This window comes from Pan troglodytes, chromosome X (genome assembly GCF_028858775.2).
Source record: "Pan troglodytes isolate AG18354 chromosome X, NHGRI_mPanTro3-v2.0_pri, whole genome shotgun sequence".
Lineage (NCBI taxonomy): Eukaryota > Metazoa > Chordata > Mammalia > Primates > Hominidae > Pan > Pan troglodytes.
In genome coordinates this window covers 151,246,445-151,265,130 of record NC_072421.2, presented here as the reverse complement: position 1 = coordinate 151,265,130, position 18,686 = coordinate 151,246,445, and the positions used below count along the sequence as shown (strand labels likewise).

The 18,686-nt window shown below is 61.0% G+C and overlaps 3 protein-coding genes across 10 annotated transcripts; 1 reads left to right on the top strand and 2 right to left on the bottom strand.

Annotated features, from left to right (window-relative positions):
* Positions 1-561: 561 nt before the first annotated feature.
* SSR4 (signal sequence receptor subunit 4) lies at positions 562-4,480 on the bottom strand. Of its 6 annotated transcripts, none has more exons than XM_063804140.1 (11): positions 4,307-4,460; positions 3,257-3,398; positions 2,735-3,133; positions 2,509-2,627; positions 2,308-2,428; positions 2,016-2,134; positions 1,756-1,901; positions 1,529-1,603; positions 1,247-1,336; positions 925-990; positions 562-732 (listed from the first exon to the last, which is right to left on the bottom strand). In XM_063804140.1, exons 6-11 carry the CDS (start codon positions 2,044-2,046, stop codon positions 628-630), a joined length of 513 nt encoding a protein of 170 aa, XP_063660210.1. In that variant the 5' UTR covers positions 2,047-2,134; positions 2,308-2,428; positions 2,509-2,627; positions 2,735-3,133; positions 3,257-3,398; positions 4,307-4,460; the 3' UTR covers positions 562-627. The 6 variants fall into 6 exon arrangements, with proteins under 6 accessions (XP_063660210.1, XP_063660211.1, XP_063660208.1 ...); XM_063804141.1 differs by having other exon boundaries at positions 1,756-1,853; XM_063804138.1 differs by lacking the exons at positions 2,735-3,133; positions 3,257-3,398 and having other exon boundaries at positions 1,756-1,853; positions 4,307-4,480.
* A 166-nt stretch (positions 4,481-4,646) lies between these two features.
* Positions 4,647-13,311, top strand: IDH3G (isocitrate dehydrogenase (NAD(+)) 3 non-catalytic subunit gamma). Its single transcript, XM_016944559.3, has 13 exons — positions 4,647-4,817; positions 8,213-8,254; positions 8,489-8,500; positions 8,772-8,869; positions 9,246-9,358; positions 10,944-11,004; positions 11,124-11,256; positions 11,482-11,615; positions 11,926-12,028; positions 12,132-12,278; positions 12,630-12,724; positions 12,807-12,867; positions 13,106-13,311. The coding sequence occupies exons 1-13, from the start codon at positions 4,737-4,739 to the stop codon at positions 13,205-13,207; spliced, it is 1,182 nt and encodes a 393-aa protein (XP_016800048.1). The 5' UTR covers positions 4,647-4,736; the 3' UTR covers positions 13,208-13,311.
* A 30-nt stretch (positions 13,312-13,341) lies between these two features.
* Positions 13,342-18,560, bottom strand: SRPK3 (SRSF protein kinase 3). 3 transcript variants are annotated; one of them, XM_016944556.4, is made up of 15 exons: positions 17,909-18,560; positions 17,708-17,838; positions 17,440-17,548; positions 17,223-17,310; positions 16,845-16,932; positions 16,185-16,291; positions 15,945-16,110; positions 15,814-15,839; positions 15,195-15,327; positions 14,866-15,105; positions 14,685-14,785; positions 14,222-14,329; positions 14,076-14,145; positions 13,906-13,998; positions 13,342-13,743 (listed from the first exon to the last, which is right to left on the bottom strand). In XM_016944556.4, exons 1-15 carry the CDS (start codon positions 17,965-17,967, stop codon positions 13,559-13,561), a joined length of 1,704 nt encoding a protein of 567 aa, XP_016800045.1. In that variant the 5' UTR covers positions 17,968-18,560; the 3' UTR covers positions 13,342-13,558. The 3 variants fall into 3 exon arrangements, with proteins under 3 accessions (XP_016800045.1, XP_016800046.1, XP_016800047.1); XM_016944557.4 differs by having other exon boundaries at positions 15,195-15,324; positions 17,909-18,559; XM_016944558.2 differs by lacking the exon at positions 17,909-18,560 and having other exon boundaries at positions 17,496-17,548; positions 17,708-17,798.
* Positions 18,561-18,686: the final 126 nt, after the last annotated feature.

Below are 18,686 nucleotides of genomic sequence, written 5' to 3'. Positions count from 1 at the left end.
AGGTGATCCTCCCACCTCGGCCTCCCAAAGTGTGGGGATTACAGGTGTGTGCCACCACACCTGGCCATGGGTGTGTATTTTCTCAATATCCCATGAAGGCACAGCACACGGGAAGCCAGGTGGCGTGGTCAGGGTGTGGAGTATGGAGGGGCCAAGCCCAGACAGCTGCACGCCGCATGGGCAGGGTGGGGGCACTTGCTGTGCCCAAAAGCAGCGCAGGGAAACCCCTCTGCGTGCGGAATGGGCCCGGGGCTTCCAACACAGGAGCCGTGATGAAGACCAGGCTGGCTGTTTCCCCATGGAGCCTGTGGGGCCACCTGGGGAGGAGGTGGCCGAGCCCACTGCCCTCACCAGAACCAGGAGAGAGTCACTGGGAAGGTGGATACAGGGTTTTGTGGGGACCAGACAGGGGGCTTCATTGGGAGGAGGGATGGGAGTTCTAGACCAAAGCCCACCCCTTTCCTGCCTGGTGCCTCTGCTGGCCAGGCAGACAAGAGGACGCTGGGCCCCCAGCTCTCCCAGTCGGGGGAAGGCACAATAACGCAAGCCAGCAGCCCCAGGTCCTGTGCAGTCCCAGGTCCTGTGATGTTTATTGAAGGAAGCAAGGGCAGGGCTGGGGTGCCGCCGTCAGGCCTGGATGTGGCTCTTCGCACTGAAGGCCAAGTAGTAGATCACAAGGCCGATCGCCGCAGCCAGCACCTCAGTGGACACCCAGGGCCCGTTCCAAGTGCCCTGAAAGAAAGGAGATCACAAGCCAGCTCAGGGGAGTACAGGCGAGCAGACCAGCCAGCCCTGGTCACCCTCTGCCAGGGGAACCAAGACATGCTGGCCAATCGCGGCCCAGCAGCAGAGCTGGGGCTGTGGAGAGGATAACCTTCACTCAGCCCGAAAACCCCAAAAAGGAGGAGGGACCAGGCCACTCACCCGATGGTCCACGCTGACTGTAAACAGAGGCGGGATGATGGAAATGTCCTCGTTATTCCTCTGAGCCTGCAAGGGAGGTGCAAGGGAGGTGCTGGGGTCCGGGGTGCCCGGCGTGTGGGGGTGGGGAGGGGAGGGGAAAGACAGGTAGGAACACCGGCCCAAGCCCCAGAAAAGGAAAGGAGAGAAATGGGCAAGAGACACTGAGGAAGGGACAGGATCACAGAAAGGCCACCCAGCTCAGGACTCGCTGCCAGCACCTCCCAACCCAGCCCATCCTGCTCCCCAGGGACACGGGAGCACAGTGGGCTACAGGAGTCCTCACCTTCCTGAGGAGGCTGTAGGACTCCTCGTCGAAGAATCTAACCTCATAGGTGCCTGCATGGGCGCTCTTGTGGTCCAGGCTCCAGGACACCTGGGTTGGGTGTTGAGCAGAGTGTGGGCAGAGTGGACACGGAGGGGCCACCCTGACCACCAGTGCCGACACTGCAGCACTCCGGCAGCCAGAGCCCACGGCCCCTGGCCCTGGTTGACCGGCCACCCCTGGGGCTTCAGGTCACACCCGGGAGCAGGGAGCCCCCTAGCAAGGGAACCATTGGCCCCTCACCTGATAACGCCCCACATCCTGGCCTCGAGTGACAGGGAATTGTTTTCCACCGACGTCAGCATAGAGAGCCATGTTCTGGGTGAGGGAACAAAGGCAGGGTCACCTTCTGCCCCCTCTGGGTGTGGGCAGAGGAGCCCTGTGCGCCGCTCACACGGCCTGCAGGTGGGCAGGCTAGGCCCAGTTGGGGGCTGCAGTCTCCCTGGCAGGAGGTACCAGGTAACACTCACCAATCCCGTGACTGGCCCTCTGCATTGGTCTTCCCTACGGGGGCACAAGGCCAGATCCCCATGGCCGGGCCTAACTGGACGCATAGGAACCCTGTTGACTGTGAGCAGGGGCGGGATGATCAAAAGGGCCGAGTGATTTTCTGAGTCTACAAGGGAGGTGCTGGGGTCAGGGGTGCCCAGTGGGCTGCCCAACGGGTGCTTTACCCTAAGAGGGCCATACCCAAAAAAGGCCCCATTTCCTTCTTTGGACTTATGGGAACTTAGCTGGGCATGGTGGCGAGCACTTGTCATCCCAGCTACTTAGAAGACTGAGAGGAGAATCGCTTGAACCCGGGAGGTGGAGGCTGCAGTGAGCCAAGATCGTGCCAATGCACTCCAGCTGAGGCAACAGAGTGAGACCCTATCTCAAAAAAACAAACAAAAAACAAAAACGAAAACAAAACACCCACACAGACAAACTGGCCAATGGCAACCGGGGTGGGCTGACTCCTGGCCCTTTCTCCCGGTCCAGATACTCATTCAGGAAACAGCGGGTGGTGAGCCCAGTGTTACCTCGTGTAGGCACAGCACACAAAGCAGGTGAGGAAGGTGACCTGTCAACACTGGCTAGGATCTGGCATCACCGTGCCCCGATCTCTCCGGCACCCCAAGAGTTGGAATCTTGATTCTCCCTCTATCGATACAGGTCCCCCATCAACTAGCAGTGAGGAGCACCCCCCACCCGCCCTCCTGTCTGAAACCCCACTGTCTCACCTGGACCCTGTTCTTGCATGTCAGGGAGATCTCCACAATGAAGACGGTCTCAGTGGAAATGACAGCGTCAGAAGTGGTGTAGTAGGAAGGGGTGATCTGGGGCTCCAGGCAGGCCTCGGCTGCGGGGAAGAGGGAGAGATGCCTGGGTAAGGCCAGCTCGAGTATCCCGGTCTGAGGGCAGGATGGCCCGGCCCTGCCTCATAGCACGGATCAGCTGGGGACCCACGCGATCCTCCTGCCCCTTCCAGGTGGGATATGCGAGACAGATCCAAGTGCTCGGTCACAAATGCAGTGGCAACGTAGGCGGGATGGCTGTGAAGGAAGGCTGGGGAGGGGCAAGGCCGGCTTTCTGGAGGTGTGCAGGAAGAGCGAACTGGGGGCAGGTGGGGGCTGGATTCACTGGACAATACATGCCAACACTTGGACCTATGACACGGAGGCCCGGGGGCCAGGCCAGCCTCAATTCAGAGCCACAAACGGCCTGGACGAGTTACTGAAGGCATCCTCAGCAGAGACATCGGGGGTGGGGGCTGCAGGCAGGCAATGCACTGCGGCTTTCAAGATGAGAGAAAGGGTCTCTGCCCCCGGCCAGTTGACAGAAGGTGAAGACTGGCCCCAGCGTTTCCTGAGGAAGCAAACGGGAGAGACTCTGGTTCCAGAAGCACAACTTGTTAGCTGTGAGAGAAAGGACCTTGCCTTAGCCTTCTCCATAACCAGAGGCCCAAAGGAAAGGAAGGCTGCCGCCTACATCAGAGGGTGTGAAACAAAGGCTCCCCAAAGTGGGAACGTTCTCAGCCACCCGCTGTCCAAATGTGGTGCCCTGGCAGAACGATGGCTTCAGCAGAGGACGTCAGAGAAGGCTCTGGGTCTGGACCACAGGAGGCAGATCCCTAGGAACAGCGTGGAGGCAGTTCTCAGGGGCTAGATCCCACCAGCCCTTCTGTGTCCTGCCTAAGTTGGGCCTGCTTCCTGTGGCGCAGGGGAGCCCCCGAAGGGTTTTATGGCCAGGCTTGTCCTCTGGATACGTCCCTGACTATAGTTCAGGGAATTCCTGAGGGGCAGATGAGGAGTGTGCGGAAAGGGAGGCCAGTTAGGCTGCCAAAACGTTGCAGGCAGCAAGGCTACTGGCCTGAAGGACGGCAGAAAAGGGAACGTGGAGAAAGCCGCCCCTGTCCAGTCCTGGCCCCCAGGCCTGGGGCTGGCTGCTGCAGCCACCTCCTAAACACCCTCTGGAGCTCAGACCTCAGCCCCTCACGAATGCAAATCGACGGGACCCCTGGTCGGCTCTGCCGAAAACTCTGGTAAGGGTAAGGCAGGGCCCTCCGGAAAAGCCAGTCTTCGGCCTGGCACTCAAGGCCCTGCGCACCTTTGGCTCCCCATCTAACTCGCCCCGCTCTTGCTCCCTCTCCTCACTGAGGTCCCTTCCTAGCTTATGTGGCTCCTCCAGCCCCGTTTTTGGCCGCGATCGCTCAGCGCTACAGAGCTTCGCTCCGGTCCGACCCCACAGGGAGCGGGAGCGGGGACATGTGTCACGTTCCGTGCTGCAGCTTGGGGGCCGGGCGCACCATGGAGGCTCGGGGACTCCTCTTCGTATGGGCAGACAAGGAAAAGCCTGGCTGCCGGTAAACGTGCGCGAGGTGCTTTGGTCCCCCCGTCCCAAGGCCGCCTGCCTCTCGGGGGAAGGCCCGGCCCGCAGCGACGGACCCTGAAAGGCCGGACCCCCGCATCCCTCCTCCCCCCAACACCACCTGCCGTGGGTCAGAGGCTCGCAAGAAAGAAGCCCCGGCTGGGCCGCTACCTGAGCAGCGGGAGAGGCTGGACAGCAGGAGCAGCGCCAGGGCGCCGAGAGATGCCATCGCCGCCATCGCGTCTTCTCTGCCTAGAGGGAAAGAAAACGAGCTCCCATGAACACGAGGGGCAAACGAGGAAGAGCGACGCGTAAGTGGCAGCGGCAGCCAATCGCGCACCGAAGGGCTGGGCCGGCATTGTGACGTCTCTGGCAGCACTGACGTGGCCCCTCCCTGAGCCAGGGGCCCAGCTGGTCGCGGTCCCCCCCTCAACATGGCAGCAGCGGCGCTCTAGGCGCCGGAAGGGGGCGTGGGAATCGGTGCGACCGCGCGCGTGCGCAGTACCGGGTCCGCGCCTGTCCCCGAAACTTCGCACCCCGTCGAACTCTCGCGAGAGCGGTATCTGCGTGTCGGGACGTGCGGAGGCTCTCACTTTCCGTCATGGCGCTGAAAGTAGCGACCGTCGCCGGCAGCGCCGCGAAGGCGGTGCTCAGGCCAGCCCTTCTCTGCCGTCCCTGGGAGGTGAGCAGGGAAAGAGCCACGGGACCGCGGCAGCGGTCGCGGGGGAGCGGTGGGGTAGCCGCACCCGAAGCAGTCTGGAGTCCGATTGGCTAGGGGCCCCACCAGGGGCGGGGAAAGGGCTTCGCGCCGGCGTTGATTGGCCGCCTCCGCTGTCACTGAGGGGATTGGCCGAAGTTGGCCCTGGACCGGCTCCCCCAGGGGGTCTGCATCGGGTGGCGGGGGGCCCTCCGGAGGGGCCGGGAGAGTGGGCCACGGCGGCTGTCACCTCCTTAGTGTCCTTGAAGGAGCCCTTCTGAGGCAGTCACTCACGTATCCCGGCCCGCCTTTCTCAAACCGCTTCGGGAATCCGGTTCCGGGACTCAAATTTCTCCACGGTTTCCCCTCTCGTGGACCGCTTTGCCACCTATCCCGGTGGCAAAGAACCGGACTTTGCCAGTCATCCCCCATAGTCCCGCAGTCTTAGAGCCCCAGATGCCTTCCCCTCGAGGCGCCTGGAATGGGAAGGAGCTAGGGTTTCTGAGGCTGCGGGGGTTTTGCTTCTGCTCTTCTCCGTGTGCGGTCTTGCGTATTCAGGTCCGAGTCTTCTTTCCTTACACTTATTTAAGAGGAGGTTAATTTAGGTCCTAGGTGGGCTGGAAACCATCTGAAGCAGCTGCCAGCCAGCACCTGGCCCTGATGGGTAAGAGGTTTGACCTCTAGGCCATGCTCCCACACTGAGCCACTGCGTGGCCTTAGGCCATTTCCTCCTCTCTCTGGGTTCTAGTTTCCCCTTTGGAACCCAGAGGGGAGGAGACTTCATGTTCTCAAAGGATCCTGTCAACTCTGACCTTCCAGAACTCCGTGACTTTGCTGCCACTCCCCAGGGACATCTCTACTTGCCATGTTTTCTCCTTCTGACCTCTGGGGGAGACTGCTTGTGCCTAATGAAATTCTCTTGACGATGCTGACTTCTCCCACCTTGCTGCTGAAAGGACGGCAGTATATAGTGGCTTTCCAGAGGCTCTGATGGCTCCAGCAACTGGGCTCCTGTAGGCTCTTGGTGAAGACATGTGCCTCCTCCCTGACCTCCCCTGTGTGTGTGCCTGTGTGTGCGTTGGGGTGGGAGTAGGGGACAGTGAACGGTGGGTAGCTGGGCAGTGCCTTGCCCTGAGACTGACCGTCCTGGGTGTGAGAACCCTTACAGAGGAACCCCAGGTCTTGAATCCCACTGATTTGGACGCCATGGGAAAACATGCAGCCACCATTGACACATGGTCCAACAGAAATATGCCAAAGAGAGAAGCCTCAGCAGGCATAAGATGTGGGGTGTGGATGTTCTTTCTTTCCGTGGAACCATGAAAGGGTGATGGGAGAGCGGGAGGCGTGTACATATTGCATCCTGCCTCACACTTGGCTCCTTTGATTGGTGGCTTCACAGGGAAGTCAGGTGCCTGCATCTGTACAGTAAGGTCAGGGAAGTCCATCTGGAGCGCTCTCTGGGTCTTTTGCCAAAGCCCAAAGGAACACCTGGCACAGGGACCGGGTGGCGGAGAGGTTCAGCTCAGCCCTGGTGGTGATGTTGCCATCTGTGAGGGAGGTCCATGCCCTCAGGAGATTGGCTTGCTGCCACAGCTGAAGCCCAGGAGGAACTACTGCTGGGAGCTGCAGGGGTCCACCCGTGACCTCCCAGGGACACCAGCCTTGAACTCTGACCTGAGGGGCCAGTGGGGTGAAGGGGCAGGCGTGCTGTGTGGCACTAGCTACTGTGAGCAGCTCATACACCTCCTCTCGCCTAATCTTTCCAACAGTCACGGAAAGTAGGTACCTCCGTTCTGTGAATTTCAGATGAGGCCATGAAGCCATCTCAAGAAGAGTGGATGGTGGATTTGGACCGAGGCCTCCCTAGTCTCCAGATCTTTTTTCATTTTCTGATGTGCTTGTTCACTCAGGAAATGTTCCTTATGTGCCAGCTCTGGGCCAGGTACTGTGCTGGGTCCTAGGGTGACAGTAGTGGACCACACTGACTTGGCCCCTCCTCTCGGGCTCAGGGGTTGAGGAGGGAGCAATGCAGTGATAACCTAGGGAAGGGGGTAAGTAGGGCCTTAGGTTCCCAGCTCAGTAGCCTTAGGGCATCAGGGAAAGCTCCCTGGAGGAAGGTCCATCGAAGCCGCTTTCTGCGTGCTTACAAGAGCCCCCAAATAAGATGATTTCAGATGTTGATAAGCGCTAGAGAGAAGACAGAAAAGTCCCGACCCGTTGATAAGCGCTAGAGAGAAGACAGAAAAGTCCCGACCGTGCCTGTGGTTGCAGATCCAGGTGCCACACAGATCAGCTGAGCTATCCTCGGGGCTCTGGTCCTTGTGGGCACCCTCTCCTAGCCCCTGGCTTGGACTGATGAGTGCCGGCCAGGGACACACAGACAGGGAGAGGTCAGACTCTGCCCGAGCCTTTCTGGACTTCTAGCTGGAAGGCATGCCGCCCGAGCCTTTCTGGACTTCTAGCTGGAAGGCATGGCTCTTTGGCCAATGGCTATGATGCTTCTGCCATTGGCTGGAACACTTTGCTGCTGCCTGGTGGTCAAGTGGCATGGCATCCCCAAGTGACAGGGAAGACCTTGGCTCTGCCACCATCTCAGGTGTGTTCTAGGTGGGGCTTCTTCCAGGACAGCAGGTCACTTGGCACCTGGCACATTTGGCTCAGGCAGCTTTGGCTCTGAAGCTGTCCGGCATTTCCAATCAGGGCGTTGGGGACATTCGGCATCCAGCAGTCCTTTCCGAAGGCCTTCCTAGAGTTGGGTTTCTGTTATCAACCTTCCAGAAATGGCTGGATGTCCCTACACATTTGTTTTCGATTTCTAATGCCGAAGGGCCATTCCCCAGGGGGCCAACAGTGCTTGTCTCAGGGAGGCTGGAGGCTGGGTGCTACCTTCTTATCTCCCTATTCTGCTTTTTCTGTAGCGACCACATGCTGCTTTTGTAATAAGAAAAAGTGATCGGCGAAGTGATAACGTGACTGTTGTCATGGATCTGTGGTTTGTTGTAATGATTTCCCTGCTGTACCAGGGTTAGTTTGCCAATTTTTGCATGTTACAAACATCGCTGAGCGGGAATAACTGGCCAAAAAAATAATCAGAAGCAAAAAAGAGGAGGGAGGGCAGGGACACACCTTTTAAGAAATTTTCCGAAGAGCCGAAGGAGGCAGGAGGCTGGAGCGCCTTCTACTTTCCAGGTGCTCCAGCGGGCCGGCCCTGGGGACTGAGGCTTTGGAGCTAATTATCTATTGTGCCCCTGGCAGTGGGCCATGCTGCACAGACAGGGGACCTGCCTGGGCACAGTGGGGACGGTCCGTTTTTCCTTCCAACTTGGCTTTCTGGGTTAGACATCAAACCAACCGCTGGCATTTGGTCTCTCTGCCAGGTTCTAGGTGCCCACGAGGTCCCCTCGAGGAACATCTTTGCAGTAAGTACCTGCCCGTGCCCATGCATGTGTCTTTCTCCATGTGGCCGCAATTGTGCGCGTGTGTGCACGGCCTGTGTCCTGTCCTCTGAGACGTGGTCTCCAGGGGTTACCCACCCCTCTTCTGGGAGTTGTACTAGCCAGCATCCCCCTGGGAAAAGGTCCCACTTTCCTGGTCACGGCCTTGCTCTTGGAACCTTGGCTGATTGTGTCTTCTTCCTTTCTCATCCTTTCTAGGAACAAACAATTGTGAGTATTCTTCTCTGCCTGTTAGGTTTGGGGGGCTCTTAGTTGCTTTGGGGTTAACTAAATTCCAGGTGGGGGTGGGCTGCTGCTGACCCAGGAGCCCCGGATGAGCAGCCCTGTCTGGGACGGGGCTGCCCCAAGTTGGCACCTTGTGACGGGGCAGCCTGTGGGGTCAGCGCCAGTGGGAAGAAGGGAATTGGCTTCAGCCCATGGGGGCCGAGCTGGGGGCATGTGGGATCCCCGAAGGCCCACCTTCACCCTCTGCCTCCCACAGCCTCCGTCCGCTAAGTATGGCGGGCGGCACACGGTGACCATGATCCCAGGGGATGGCATCGGGCCAGAGCTCATGCTGCATGTCAAGTCCGTCTTCAGGTATGGAGCTCCTGGGTCCCCGCCTTGTCCTCAGCCAGGGGGCCCTGAGGACTTTGTGCCAAGAGGGGCATTGCGCCCAGAAGCACTCGGTGAGGCCATGGCAAGACGACCTGTAAGCCCAGGCCTTGCGTCCCATGGCCTGTGATCCTGCCAGACTGGCCTGGGCTCGGGGAAGGTGGCACCAGTCCTGCCACAGTGTGCATTGTGGAGTTCAAGCGTGTCCCCATCAGTCAGTGAAGGTGGGCCCAGTCCCTTCTCAGTCAGAGCCAGGTCAGGGCAGGTAGCAACAGGAGAGAGGTAGCCTGGGCAGGCTTCCTGGAGGAGGTGCGGGGGGGGCGGGGCCTGGGCCAGCCTCCCTGACCCTGCCGTGCCTCAGGCACGCATGTGTACCAGTGGACTTTGAAGAGGTGCACGTGAGTTCCAATGCTGATGAAGAGGACATTCGCAATGCCATCATGGCCATCCGCCGGAACCGCGTGGCCCTGAAGGGTGAGCTCCAGGGCCAGGGGCCAGGATGGGGCCATAGGTGTGATTTCTTTCTTGCTTTCTTCCTTTGTTTCTTGCTTACTTGCTCGCTTGCTTGCTTTCTTGCTTGCTTTCCTGCTTTCTTGCTTGCTTGCTTGCTTGCTTTTTTGCTTTCTTGCTTTCTTTCTTGCGTTCTTTCTGAGATGGAGTCTCGCTCTGTCGCCCAGGCTAGAGTGCAGCGGTGTGATCTCGGCTCAGTGCAACCTCTGCCTTCCAGTTTCAAGCGATTCTCCTGCCTCAGCCTCCCGAGTAGCTGAGATTACAGGCGCCCGCCACCACGCCCAGCTGATTTTTGTATTTTCAGTAGAGACTGGGTTTCACCATGTTGGCCAGGCTGGTCTTGAACTCCTGACCTCGTGATCTGCCCGCCTCAGCCTCTCAAAGTGTTGGGATTACAGGCGTGAGCCATCGTGCCCAGCCCCTGTGATTTCTTTTACCTCCCTCTGAGCTGACTCTTGTGAGGCCCCACGGCTCTGATTTCAGGGCTTGTCTGGCTAGAGAGGACCCTTGTGCTTGGAGACTGGGTGGACGCCTCCTCGGGCCTGTTTGCGCTGCGATGCTGGGATTCGAGTGAGAGCAGCTGTGTGTGAGCCTGTCCAGTGACGGGCTCCCTGATGGGTTCCCTCCCACCCCTCCTTCCCTCCTGAGACAGTCCTCTCTGCTGGGGTCAGCTTTGACCCTCAGCATCTTTCTTCGCAAACCAGGTATCACAGAGATGCAGTTCTGACCCTCTGCCTGGCTCCTCGGCTGCAGCCAGCCTGGAGGTGGATGGCACAGCCCAGGCAGGGATTCTTGGGGCTTCACTTGAGGTCCTTAAACTGCTTCCATTGCTCATTTTGCACACTCAGCCCATTACTTGCACTGTGTGAGGAGCGTGTGAGCAAAGATGAACCCAGGGGGAGCCCCAGGCCCTGGCAGTCAAGTAGAGGGGCCTTTGTGCCAGCCACAGGGGACCCCCGCGCTCTGAGTGGAGGAGTCTGGGTGGGGTGCCGCTCACCAGCAGGCAGCCTCTGCTTGGCGCCCTCTGACTGCTGTCTCCAGCGGCCACTGGCCTCTGCTTCCCTTCCTCCAGGTGTCCTGGGTCGTAGGGTAGGGTCCGGCCAATCCGTGGCCTTCTCCAGGCAGCCCCTGCCTGCCCCTGAGTGTGGTGCCTTGATGCGGGGGCTTGGCAGTAACACCGCCAAGGCCACCTTGCTAGCTCCAGCCTGGCCGGCCAACCTGTTAGTAAAGAGTGGTCACTTTCTGTTGCTCCAGAGCCTGGGTGGAGAATGGCATGGCTGCCTGGCTGGTTGCCAGCCTTTATTCATTTATTGACTTGTTCATTCCGTCGTTCAGGGGTTATTCATGGAGCACCTGCTGCACCAGGTGCCCTTCGAGATCCCTGAGCATGTAGCCTCATGGGGCTTAGGCTGGAAGTTGCATTCTAGCATTCTAGTGTTCCATGAAGCATTTTTGCTCCCCAAGTCTTCTGACCCCGGCAGCCTTCAGCTGCCCTGCTGAGGTGGGGCGGGGATGGGCAGTGCCACTAAGCCTGTGTTGTGTTTTGTAGGCAACATCGAAACCAACCATAACCTGCCACCGTCGCACAAATCTCGAAACAACATCCTTCGGTGAGATCCGGGTGTGCGGGCTGGGGGCTTGGTGGGGCTAAGGTGGGGTGAGCCAGTGGAGTCTGGCTCCAGTCAGCCACCTGTCAGGCCTAGCAGCCTCTTTCTCCGTCCCCTCCCAGCACCAGCCTGGACCTCTATGCCAACGTCATCCACTGTAAGAGCCTTCCAGGCGTGGTGACCCGGCACAAGGACATAGACATCCTCATTGTCCGGGAGAACACAGAGGGCGAGTACAGCAGCCTGGAGCATGAGGTGTGCATGGGGGGCCCGAGATGAGCCCCCCCAGGGTCAAGATTAAGGGGAGAGCTTAAGGAACCAGGGACAGGTGTACCCTTAGAGGGCAGGGGCTGTGCCCGAGGGAGAAGCCAGAAATAGGCAGACAGGGTTGCTTCCCACGGTGGCCCGGTCGCGCCAGCTTGTTTGGCCAGTGCTGCTCTTCAGTAGCACATGGGTCTCTTCTCCCCATGCCCTCCTCAGAGTGTGGCGGGAGTGGTGGAGAGCCTGAAGATCATCACCAAGGCCAAGTCCCTGCGCATTGCCGAGTATGCCTTCAAGCTGGCGCAGGAGAGCGGGCGCAAGAAAGTGACGGCCGTGCACAAGGCCAACATCATGTATGTCCCCTGACCTCTCTGTGAGCAGTCCAGAAGCAGCTGCAGTGGCCTGCTTGGGCCTGCTCTGAGGGATTTGTGGTCCAAAAGCCCAGCTCCCCACCGAGGTGCCACCCTAGGCGAGTGCCCTGTTGCCCTCGAGGCCTTGCCAGAACCCACACTTAGGGGAGGTGGGGTGGGATTCTGTCCATTTTGCTGGTGAGGGACAGGTTAGAATTCAGACCCCAGCCTCATGGGGCCCTCTGCACGCCCCGTCTCTCCGGCTGACTGTTGAGATGGCCAAGCTGGTGTCCTATTCCTAACCCCCCACCAGGAAACTGGGCGATGGGCTTTTCCTCCAGTGCTGCAGGGAGGTGGCAGCCCGCTACCCTCAGATCACCTTCGAGAACATGATTGTGGATAACACCACCATGCAGGTATTAGCCTGCCCAGTGCTGTCCCCCTGCCCTGAGTGCCCTGGGCTTCTCTCACCCATGCTTCCGAATCTGCTCCTCAGCCAGCCCCCTCCTTGTCCTGCAGCTGGTGTCCCGGCCCCAGCAGTTTGATGTCATGGTGATGCCCAATCTCTATGGCAACATCGTCAACAATGTCTGCGCGGGACTGGTCGGGGGCCCAGGCCTTGTGGCTGGGGCCAACTATGGCCATGTGTACGCGGTGTTTGAAACAGTGAGTGCCGGTGGCAGTGCCGCGGCTTGCCGCCTTTCTCCTGTTCACAGACTTAGTGAGGCACACTCATCCCATCCGGTTAGCCCGTTCAAAATGCATGATTTAGTAGTATTTTGGATATCCAGGGTTGTACTGCCGTCACCACCAGCTCATTCCAGAACATTTTCACCACCCCACGAGGAAAGCCTGTCCCCATAAGCTATCTGTCCCCACACCTTCCCCCAACCCCTGGCACCCGCTGGTGGGCTTTTGTCCCTGTGGAGTGGCTTCTTCTGGACGTGTCACAGGAGCAGAGTCACTGCCCGGCATCCTTCTGCTCTCCACCCACTCTCCTTCGTCTTGCCTCCCCAGGCTACGAGGAACACCGGCAAGAGTATCGCCAATAAGAACATCGCCAACCCCACGGCCACCCTGCTGGCCAGCTGCATGATGCTGGACCACCTCAAGTGAGTGGCTCCCAGTGCCCCGCAAGCCCCTGGCCAGCCCTCCGGGCCCCAGGGACTGAAGGCTGGCTGTCCCATCCTCTAGGCTGCACTCCTATGCCACCTCCATTCGTAAGGCTGTCCTGGCATCCATGGACAACGAGAATGTGAGGTTCCCCTCGCACCCTACCCTGCTGCCCCGCCCAGTCTCCCCCTGCAGCCTCCTGTAGCCCGCCTCATGCACTGACCACAGCCCCCAGGGGAGGATGGTACCGGATCTGGCCCCATCTTCTGGCCCTTAGCTGGTGCCACTTCCCTCCTGTGGCAATCCCAGTCCTGCACGTCACAGGAGACAGCGGGGGGTGGCAGGGCCTGGTGTGTGCCGAGCCTGCCTGTGTCCTACAGATGCACACTCCGGACATCGGGGGCCAGGGCACAACATCTGAAGCCATCCAGGACATCATCCGCCACATCCGCGTCATCAATGGCCGGGCCGTGGAGGCCTAGGCTGGCCCTAGGACCTTCTTGGTTTGCTCCTTGGATTCCCCTTCCCACTCCAGCACCCCAGCCAGCCTGGTACGCAGATCCCAGAATAAAGCACCTTCTCCCTAGACTTGGCGTGGGCCTCCCTCACTCCAGGCACCGATGTTCAGTCCACACTTTATTAAGAAAGGAATACACACACTTTCTCCGAGAGCCCTCACGGGGGTCTCAGGCAGAACACGCTCTGAGAGCCGGGCCTGGCTCCAGCGTCTCTCTGCCCTGTGGTTGTGGAGAACTGGCGCCCAGCAGGGTGGTGGGAGCTGTCCCGCTTTTCCCTTAAGGCACAGAGAGCTGGAGGTGGAGCCATAGCCGGGCCTAGGGGTTGAGCCAGGGGTGCTGGAGGCAGTCAGCGGCACTGGCCCGTTTTTCGGGGATGTACTCCATCATGGGCAGCAGAAAGGCGCTGAACTGTGTGGCCTGTTCTAGGGGCCACTCGTACTTTTCCATGAGTACCTCGTACAGGCCCCAGTGCTTGAGATTGTGGATGTGCCGCAGCTCTCCTGCGGGCAGGCCAGCGGGCGTCAGGCTCTGTCCCTGTCTCTGGGCCTGGCTTCTGCTTAGGCCCTGGCTCCTGGGACCCAGTGTTCCCTCTGTTGCAGAATCCACGGTCCCCATCCCACCCTCCCTGCAGCCACATGGCCTGAGGCTGCCCAGGCCCTCACCTCTCCGGTTGAAGAACTCCCGGGAATAGCGGCCTGAGAGGGCGAAGGCTGGGGGGATGTCCCCCAGAAGCTCCACTATGTGAGCGATGTGGTCTGTGGGCAGAAAGAGGAGGTTGGGGGCAGGCAGGCCGGGAGGCCGGGAAGCTGAGCCCAGAGCCCTCATCCCTTACCCTCATCACGACTGTAGTCTTCTCCAGAATGCGGCTCGAACAGGTAGTCACCAGTGGCCAGCTCGAAGGCCTGGAAGGGGGAGGAGGTGAGGCTGCTGGCTGGTGGGCTGCTGGCCCTGGGCACAGGGCAGCCCGGGCGGGCGTACCATGCAGGCTGTGCTCCAGATGTCTGCCGGGGGGCCGTATTCGGCGCCGATCAGCACCTCGACGGCCCGGTACTGCCGAGTCTGGATGTCTTCCGTGAAGTGCTTGTGCTGGAAGCAAGGGGAGCCCTGGGGACGGGCCGGGGCCAAGGCTGTCCTGCCCCCACGGACTCCTGCCCCACCCCGATCCGCCTACCCGAGGAGCTCAGTGGGGTTTGCTATGAGCCTCGGGGTCCCCAGATCCTCCAAGAGGGACAGGCCCAGTGATCTGAGGCTGAGGCTGATCCCTTCCTAGTGGCCCCTGCCCTTGGCCATGGCCCCAGTGCTGTTGACTGGGCAGGACCAATGCCCACCCAGCCGACGGTTCATGTGCACTGCAGACTGGGGTAGGGCTCCCCAAGAGTGGCCCTGTGCCTCCACCCTTGGAGGAGGGCCCCCCACTCTGCTCTCCCACGCTTGCTCATACCACCCAGCAGGCGTTGCCCAGGTCTGCGATCTTGATCTTGATCTTATCTGCATTTTGGGGCTCCAGGGGGTTCACCAGGAGGTTCGAGGCACCGAATGGTGCTGGGGAAGGCAGAGCAGGGAGACTGAAGTGGTCCGACTACTGCCAGCCCTGCCTGCCCACCACTTGCCACCCAACTTACTGCTAGGCGACAGGAGGCCCCCGGTCTCTCGCTGATTGGACGAGCCGGAGAGGATGGAGCAGGAGGCAGGAGAGAAGAGGGAGCCAGAGAAGCCTGAGGTCTGTGAGCCGGGGCTGAGGCTACGGCCGCCCCCCGGGGCGGGGGAGGAAGAGGCTGGGGAGGGACCTGCTCTGGCGCCCCCGGGGTGGCAGCCTGAAGAGGATGTGGAGCCGCTGCCCCCGTCTAGTCTCAAGCCAGAGTCTGGGGAGACGGGGTGGAGGCAGCTGCTGAGCAGATGCCCTGCAGCCTTTGCTGCGCTCCACGGCCCATCACCCCCTGTGGCCCCTCACCCTCAGCCTGGGTGGCAGCCTCCATGGCCTCCAGCCTCTGCAGGTCCCGCAGCCGCTCCTCCAGCAGCCGCTTCTGCTGTTTCCGTTTGCGCCTCATCTTCTTCCTCTTGTTTTTGGACAGCTTACCGGTCTGCTGTCAGAGCCAGGGTCACCCCAGGGTTCCTGTCGCCCGCCCCAGTCAGCATGAAGTGGAGGTTTCCCTGCACAGCCGCCAGGGAAGAGGCCTCTCCGGGCCCCAGGGCTCCCATGGACACCAGAATGTGGCGCCAGCACCCCTTGGCACCAGCTACTCACTACTCTCCCTGCCTCCCCGCCTGTGGCCCCACTCCCCACCGCTCCATTAGGAGTGGGAAGACCTGGCCGGCCCGCCTCAGGGTGCTCTCTGTCCCCTCTCAGCCCAAGCTAAGGCAGGCGGAAGTGGCCATTCGGGGAAGACAGCATCCTTTCACCAAGAGCAGTTTGGGGCACTTGACCCCCCCCGGGAATCACCGTCAGCCCAGCCACCCAGCCTTTCGGGATTACCACCGTGGGAGTGCGTGAAGGTGGGGGGTGGAGCCACTGTGGCTCCAGAGATGGCCTCCAGTTGGCTCAGATGGGAGAGAGGGGCCCCCCAACTTACCAAGACCTCCTGGGGGGCAGTGCTGACTGGGAGTGCAGGTGGGGAGCAGGGGGGGGACAGGGAGGAACAGAGACTCAGGCAGGGGTTCACGCCCAGAGGCCCTGACCCAGCCCCATGTGGGCCCTTGGTACCTATGGAGCGGGAGGGGGGCGGCGCCCCTGCCTGTTGCCACTCCGTGGCCTCGGCAGCCAGGCGCCTGATGTAAGCGTCCCCCACACACAGCAAGATGTTCTCGGGCTTGATGTCCGTGTGGATGATCTTGCACTTGGTGTGGAGGTAGTCCAGGCCGTGCAGCACCTGCGGAGAGTCGCACCTGACCTCCTCCAACTCCCGCCCAGGCCAGGCTGGGCAGCCCAGTGGGTGGCACTCACCTGCCTCACGATGCTCTTCACGCAGGGCACGGGCAGGCCCTGGTAGTTGGACTTGATGATCCATTTGAGGAGCTGGTGGCCCAGCACCTCCAGCACCATGCACACATCTGGGCTGGGAGTGAAGGGCGGCCAGTGGACACTAGCTGCAGTACAGGCCCCACTCACCCTCCGCTAGGGGAGCAGCAAGGCTTGGGCCGTGTGGAGGTGGGGAGGCAGGGCCTCCCCTGGGCAGTCCTGGTCACCATTATGCTGGTGTCATCATCGATAGTGTCCCTGTCACTCTCAACAGGTATGCCAGTTGGGATGGTGCATTTTGTGGTCATCCTAGAGGTGGCGCTGGAGGAGCAGGCACGGAGGCCTCTCGGGCCAGCCCACTCCCACACTAGTTATGCCATAGGACCTCTTGGCAGTCCCCCAAAGGGAAGGCAGTGCCACAGAGACAGCACCTGCCGTTTGGGGATAATAGCAACGTCCATGGACGATCAACGCTAGCCTCCACGTAAACACAGTTACCCGGGGGCGGGGTCGTGCCAGAGGCTCCCGTTACTGGGAGGGATGCAAGCCCATTGTGCGGATCTGCAGACAGGCTCTAGCAGCGAGGGCCCCCCCATTTGCCGGCCCTTGGCTGCCACACTGCTTTGCTCTTCCTGCAAAGGATACGGACTCCATTGACTCCTGAGATCCTGAAGTCATCAATGAGTTGGACAATGGTCTCTCTTTTGGGGTCACTGGGGTCGCTGTCCCGGACCTGGAGCAAAAGCCAAGGGGCCACAGATGGTTCCACCCTGCCCTGAAGCCCACAGCTCCCTTCAGTGTACCCTTCTCCTGCTCCAGCTGGGCCCTGCTGGAAGAAAGGCCGCCAACCCCTCCTGTCCCTCGCCTGTTCCTCCAGATCCTCCCCCTTGGGCACAGCCAGCTGGAGGCTGCCCCTCAGGGAGCCCCGCCCTGCCCCACAGAGCCCCGGCAGGCCTTGCACCCTTATTGCCAGGCCCCAGGCAGCTCCAGGGGAGCTGGGAGTGGGGTAGGGAGGTGCCTCACACATTTCAGGAGCTTGATCTCATCCACAGCTGTCTCCGTGTAATGCCCTGCACTCTTCACCACTTTGAGGGCTACAAAGCGCTTGCGCCTGCAATACCGAGACCCTTGTAGGCTGTGGCCCTGGCAGGACCCACGGCGGGGATCAGGGTGGCCCCAACCAAGCCCAGGGACAGGATTCCAGCCAGTGCTGGGCCCCGGAGGCAAAGGAGGCACTCACTGGATGTCCCAGCAGAGCCAGACGGTGGAGAAGTGGCCCCAGCCCAGTTTACGCACCACGTGGTACCGCCCATTGAACAGGTCGCCGATCTTCACAGGGTAGTAGCCGCCTGCCCAGGGGAGATGATAGATCGGGGTGGAGGGGGTTCTCACTCCCCTGGGCCCCCGAACACCTCGGCCCCATTGACCATCTGGCCCATGTGGGCCCAGGACTGCCCTGGGTCCCTGCAGTGGCCGTGAGGCCGCATGTCCCCAAGGCCAAGTCTCACCCTTGCAGTAGTCCTTGGGGTCTTCCTGTTCCTCGTCGTCGGAGCCCAGAAGGCCCTGCAGCATCTGAGGCACCGGTGTGGCCAGGGCTAGTTCGGAGCCCGAGGACTCGGGCCCGCAGGATGCCTGTGAGCTGTGGGTGGGGTGAGTGGCAGTGGGCATGAGAGACGCCAGGGGCTCCGGGTGCCCCAGCCGAGCCCTACCTGCTGCTACTGCCGCCGCTGCCGCCGCTGTCGCCACCACCGCCCGTGCTGGCGCTCATCCCGGCCACGCAGCCCGCAGCTCCGGTGCCCCGGGCGGCTGCTCCTGTGGGGCCCGGCCGCGGCCTGCGAATTTATAGCCTCGGCCGGCCGCTGATCTCACCCGCCTTTATAAATAGCCTCCCAGCTGCTCGGCTGTGGGCAAGGTATGCGGTGCGGGGAGGGGGCGGCGCGACGGCGGCCCCAGAGAGCCCGGTCCCCGGGCAGAGGCCCCCCTCCTGCTCCAGGCCCACCCTGGAGGCAGAGGGGGCTACTGCTTGGGGACTAGGGGCAACTGGGCCCCCATGCTGAGCCTCCGCACCCCAGCTGAGGGGGAGGTCCACGCGGGGGTGAAGCAACCCGTACCCCAGGTCGGGCTCCCGTTCTCCGGTGCGGACTGTGGGGATGTGCTCCACTTGGCAACCTGGTCCTTAGGCCAAGCCCCCACCACCTGTGCCCCTGTGGGCATCCTCCTGGAGGTGCCCTTCTCATTCCCATGGGAACCCTGTCCCTGGCTGCTCCCAGCCACTTCCTGCTTCTTCTATGTTTCATCAGCCCCTAGGACAACTGGGAGCCCAGTGCCCTCTGAATGTGGCGTCACTGGGGACCCCTCATTTCCCCTACCAGAGGCAACAGGCCTGCTGAGGGGAGGCCTGGGAGCTTGCCAGCCCAGAACCTGCTCCTGCGACGCTGCCTGGCACTCTGGCTCCCAGCGCCTGCCCTTCCTCTCCACCATTTGCAA

Bases quoted from the DNA above. Each gene is read 5' to 3' on its own strand.
- IDH3G (XM_016944559.3), top strand. From the start codon at position 4,737: ATGGCGCTGAAAGTAGCGACCGTCGCCGGCAGCGCCGCGAAGGCGGTG. The intron at 11,005-11,123 runs GTGAGATCCGGG...GTCCCCTCCCAG, and splicing joins TCTCGAAACAACATCCTTCG to CACCAGCCTGGACCTCTATG. The intron at 12,029-12,131 runs GTATTAGCCTGC...CTTGTCCTGCAG, and splicing joins TGGATAACACCACCATGCAG to CTGGTGTCCCGGCCCCAGCA.
- SSR4 (XM_016944560.3), bottom strand. From the start codon at position 4,373: ATGGCGGCGATGGCATCTCTCGGCGCCCTGGCGCTGCTCCTGCTGTCC. The intron at 1,604-2,508 runs GTGAGACAGTGG...TCCCTCACCCAG, and splicing joins CATGCAAGAACAGGGTCCAG to AACATGGCTCTCTATGCTGA. The intron at 991-1,246 runs GTGAGGACTCCT...CCTCCCTTGCAG, and splicing joins CCTACAGCCTCCTCAGGAAG to GCTCAGAGGAATAACGAGGA.
- SRPK3 (XM_016944556.4), bottom strand. From the start codon at position 17,967: ATGAGCGCCAGCACGGGCGGTGGTGGCGACAGCGGCGGCAGCGGCGGC. The intron at 16,111-16,184 runs GTGAGTGCCACC...GACTCTCCGCAG, and splicing joins TGAAGAGCATCGTGAGGCAG to GTGCTGCACGGCCTGGACTA. The intron at 14,786-14,865 runs GTAAGTTGGGTG...TGCCTTCCCCAG, and splicing joins GGGCCTCCTGTCGCCTAGCA to CACCATTCGGTGCCTCGAAC.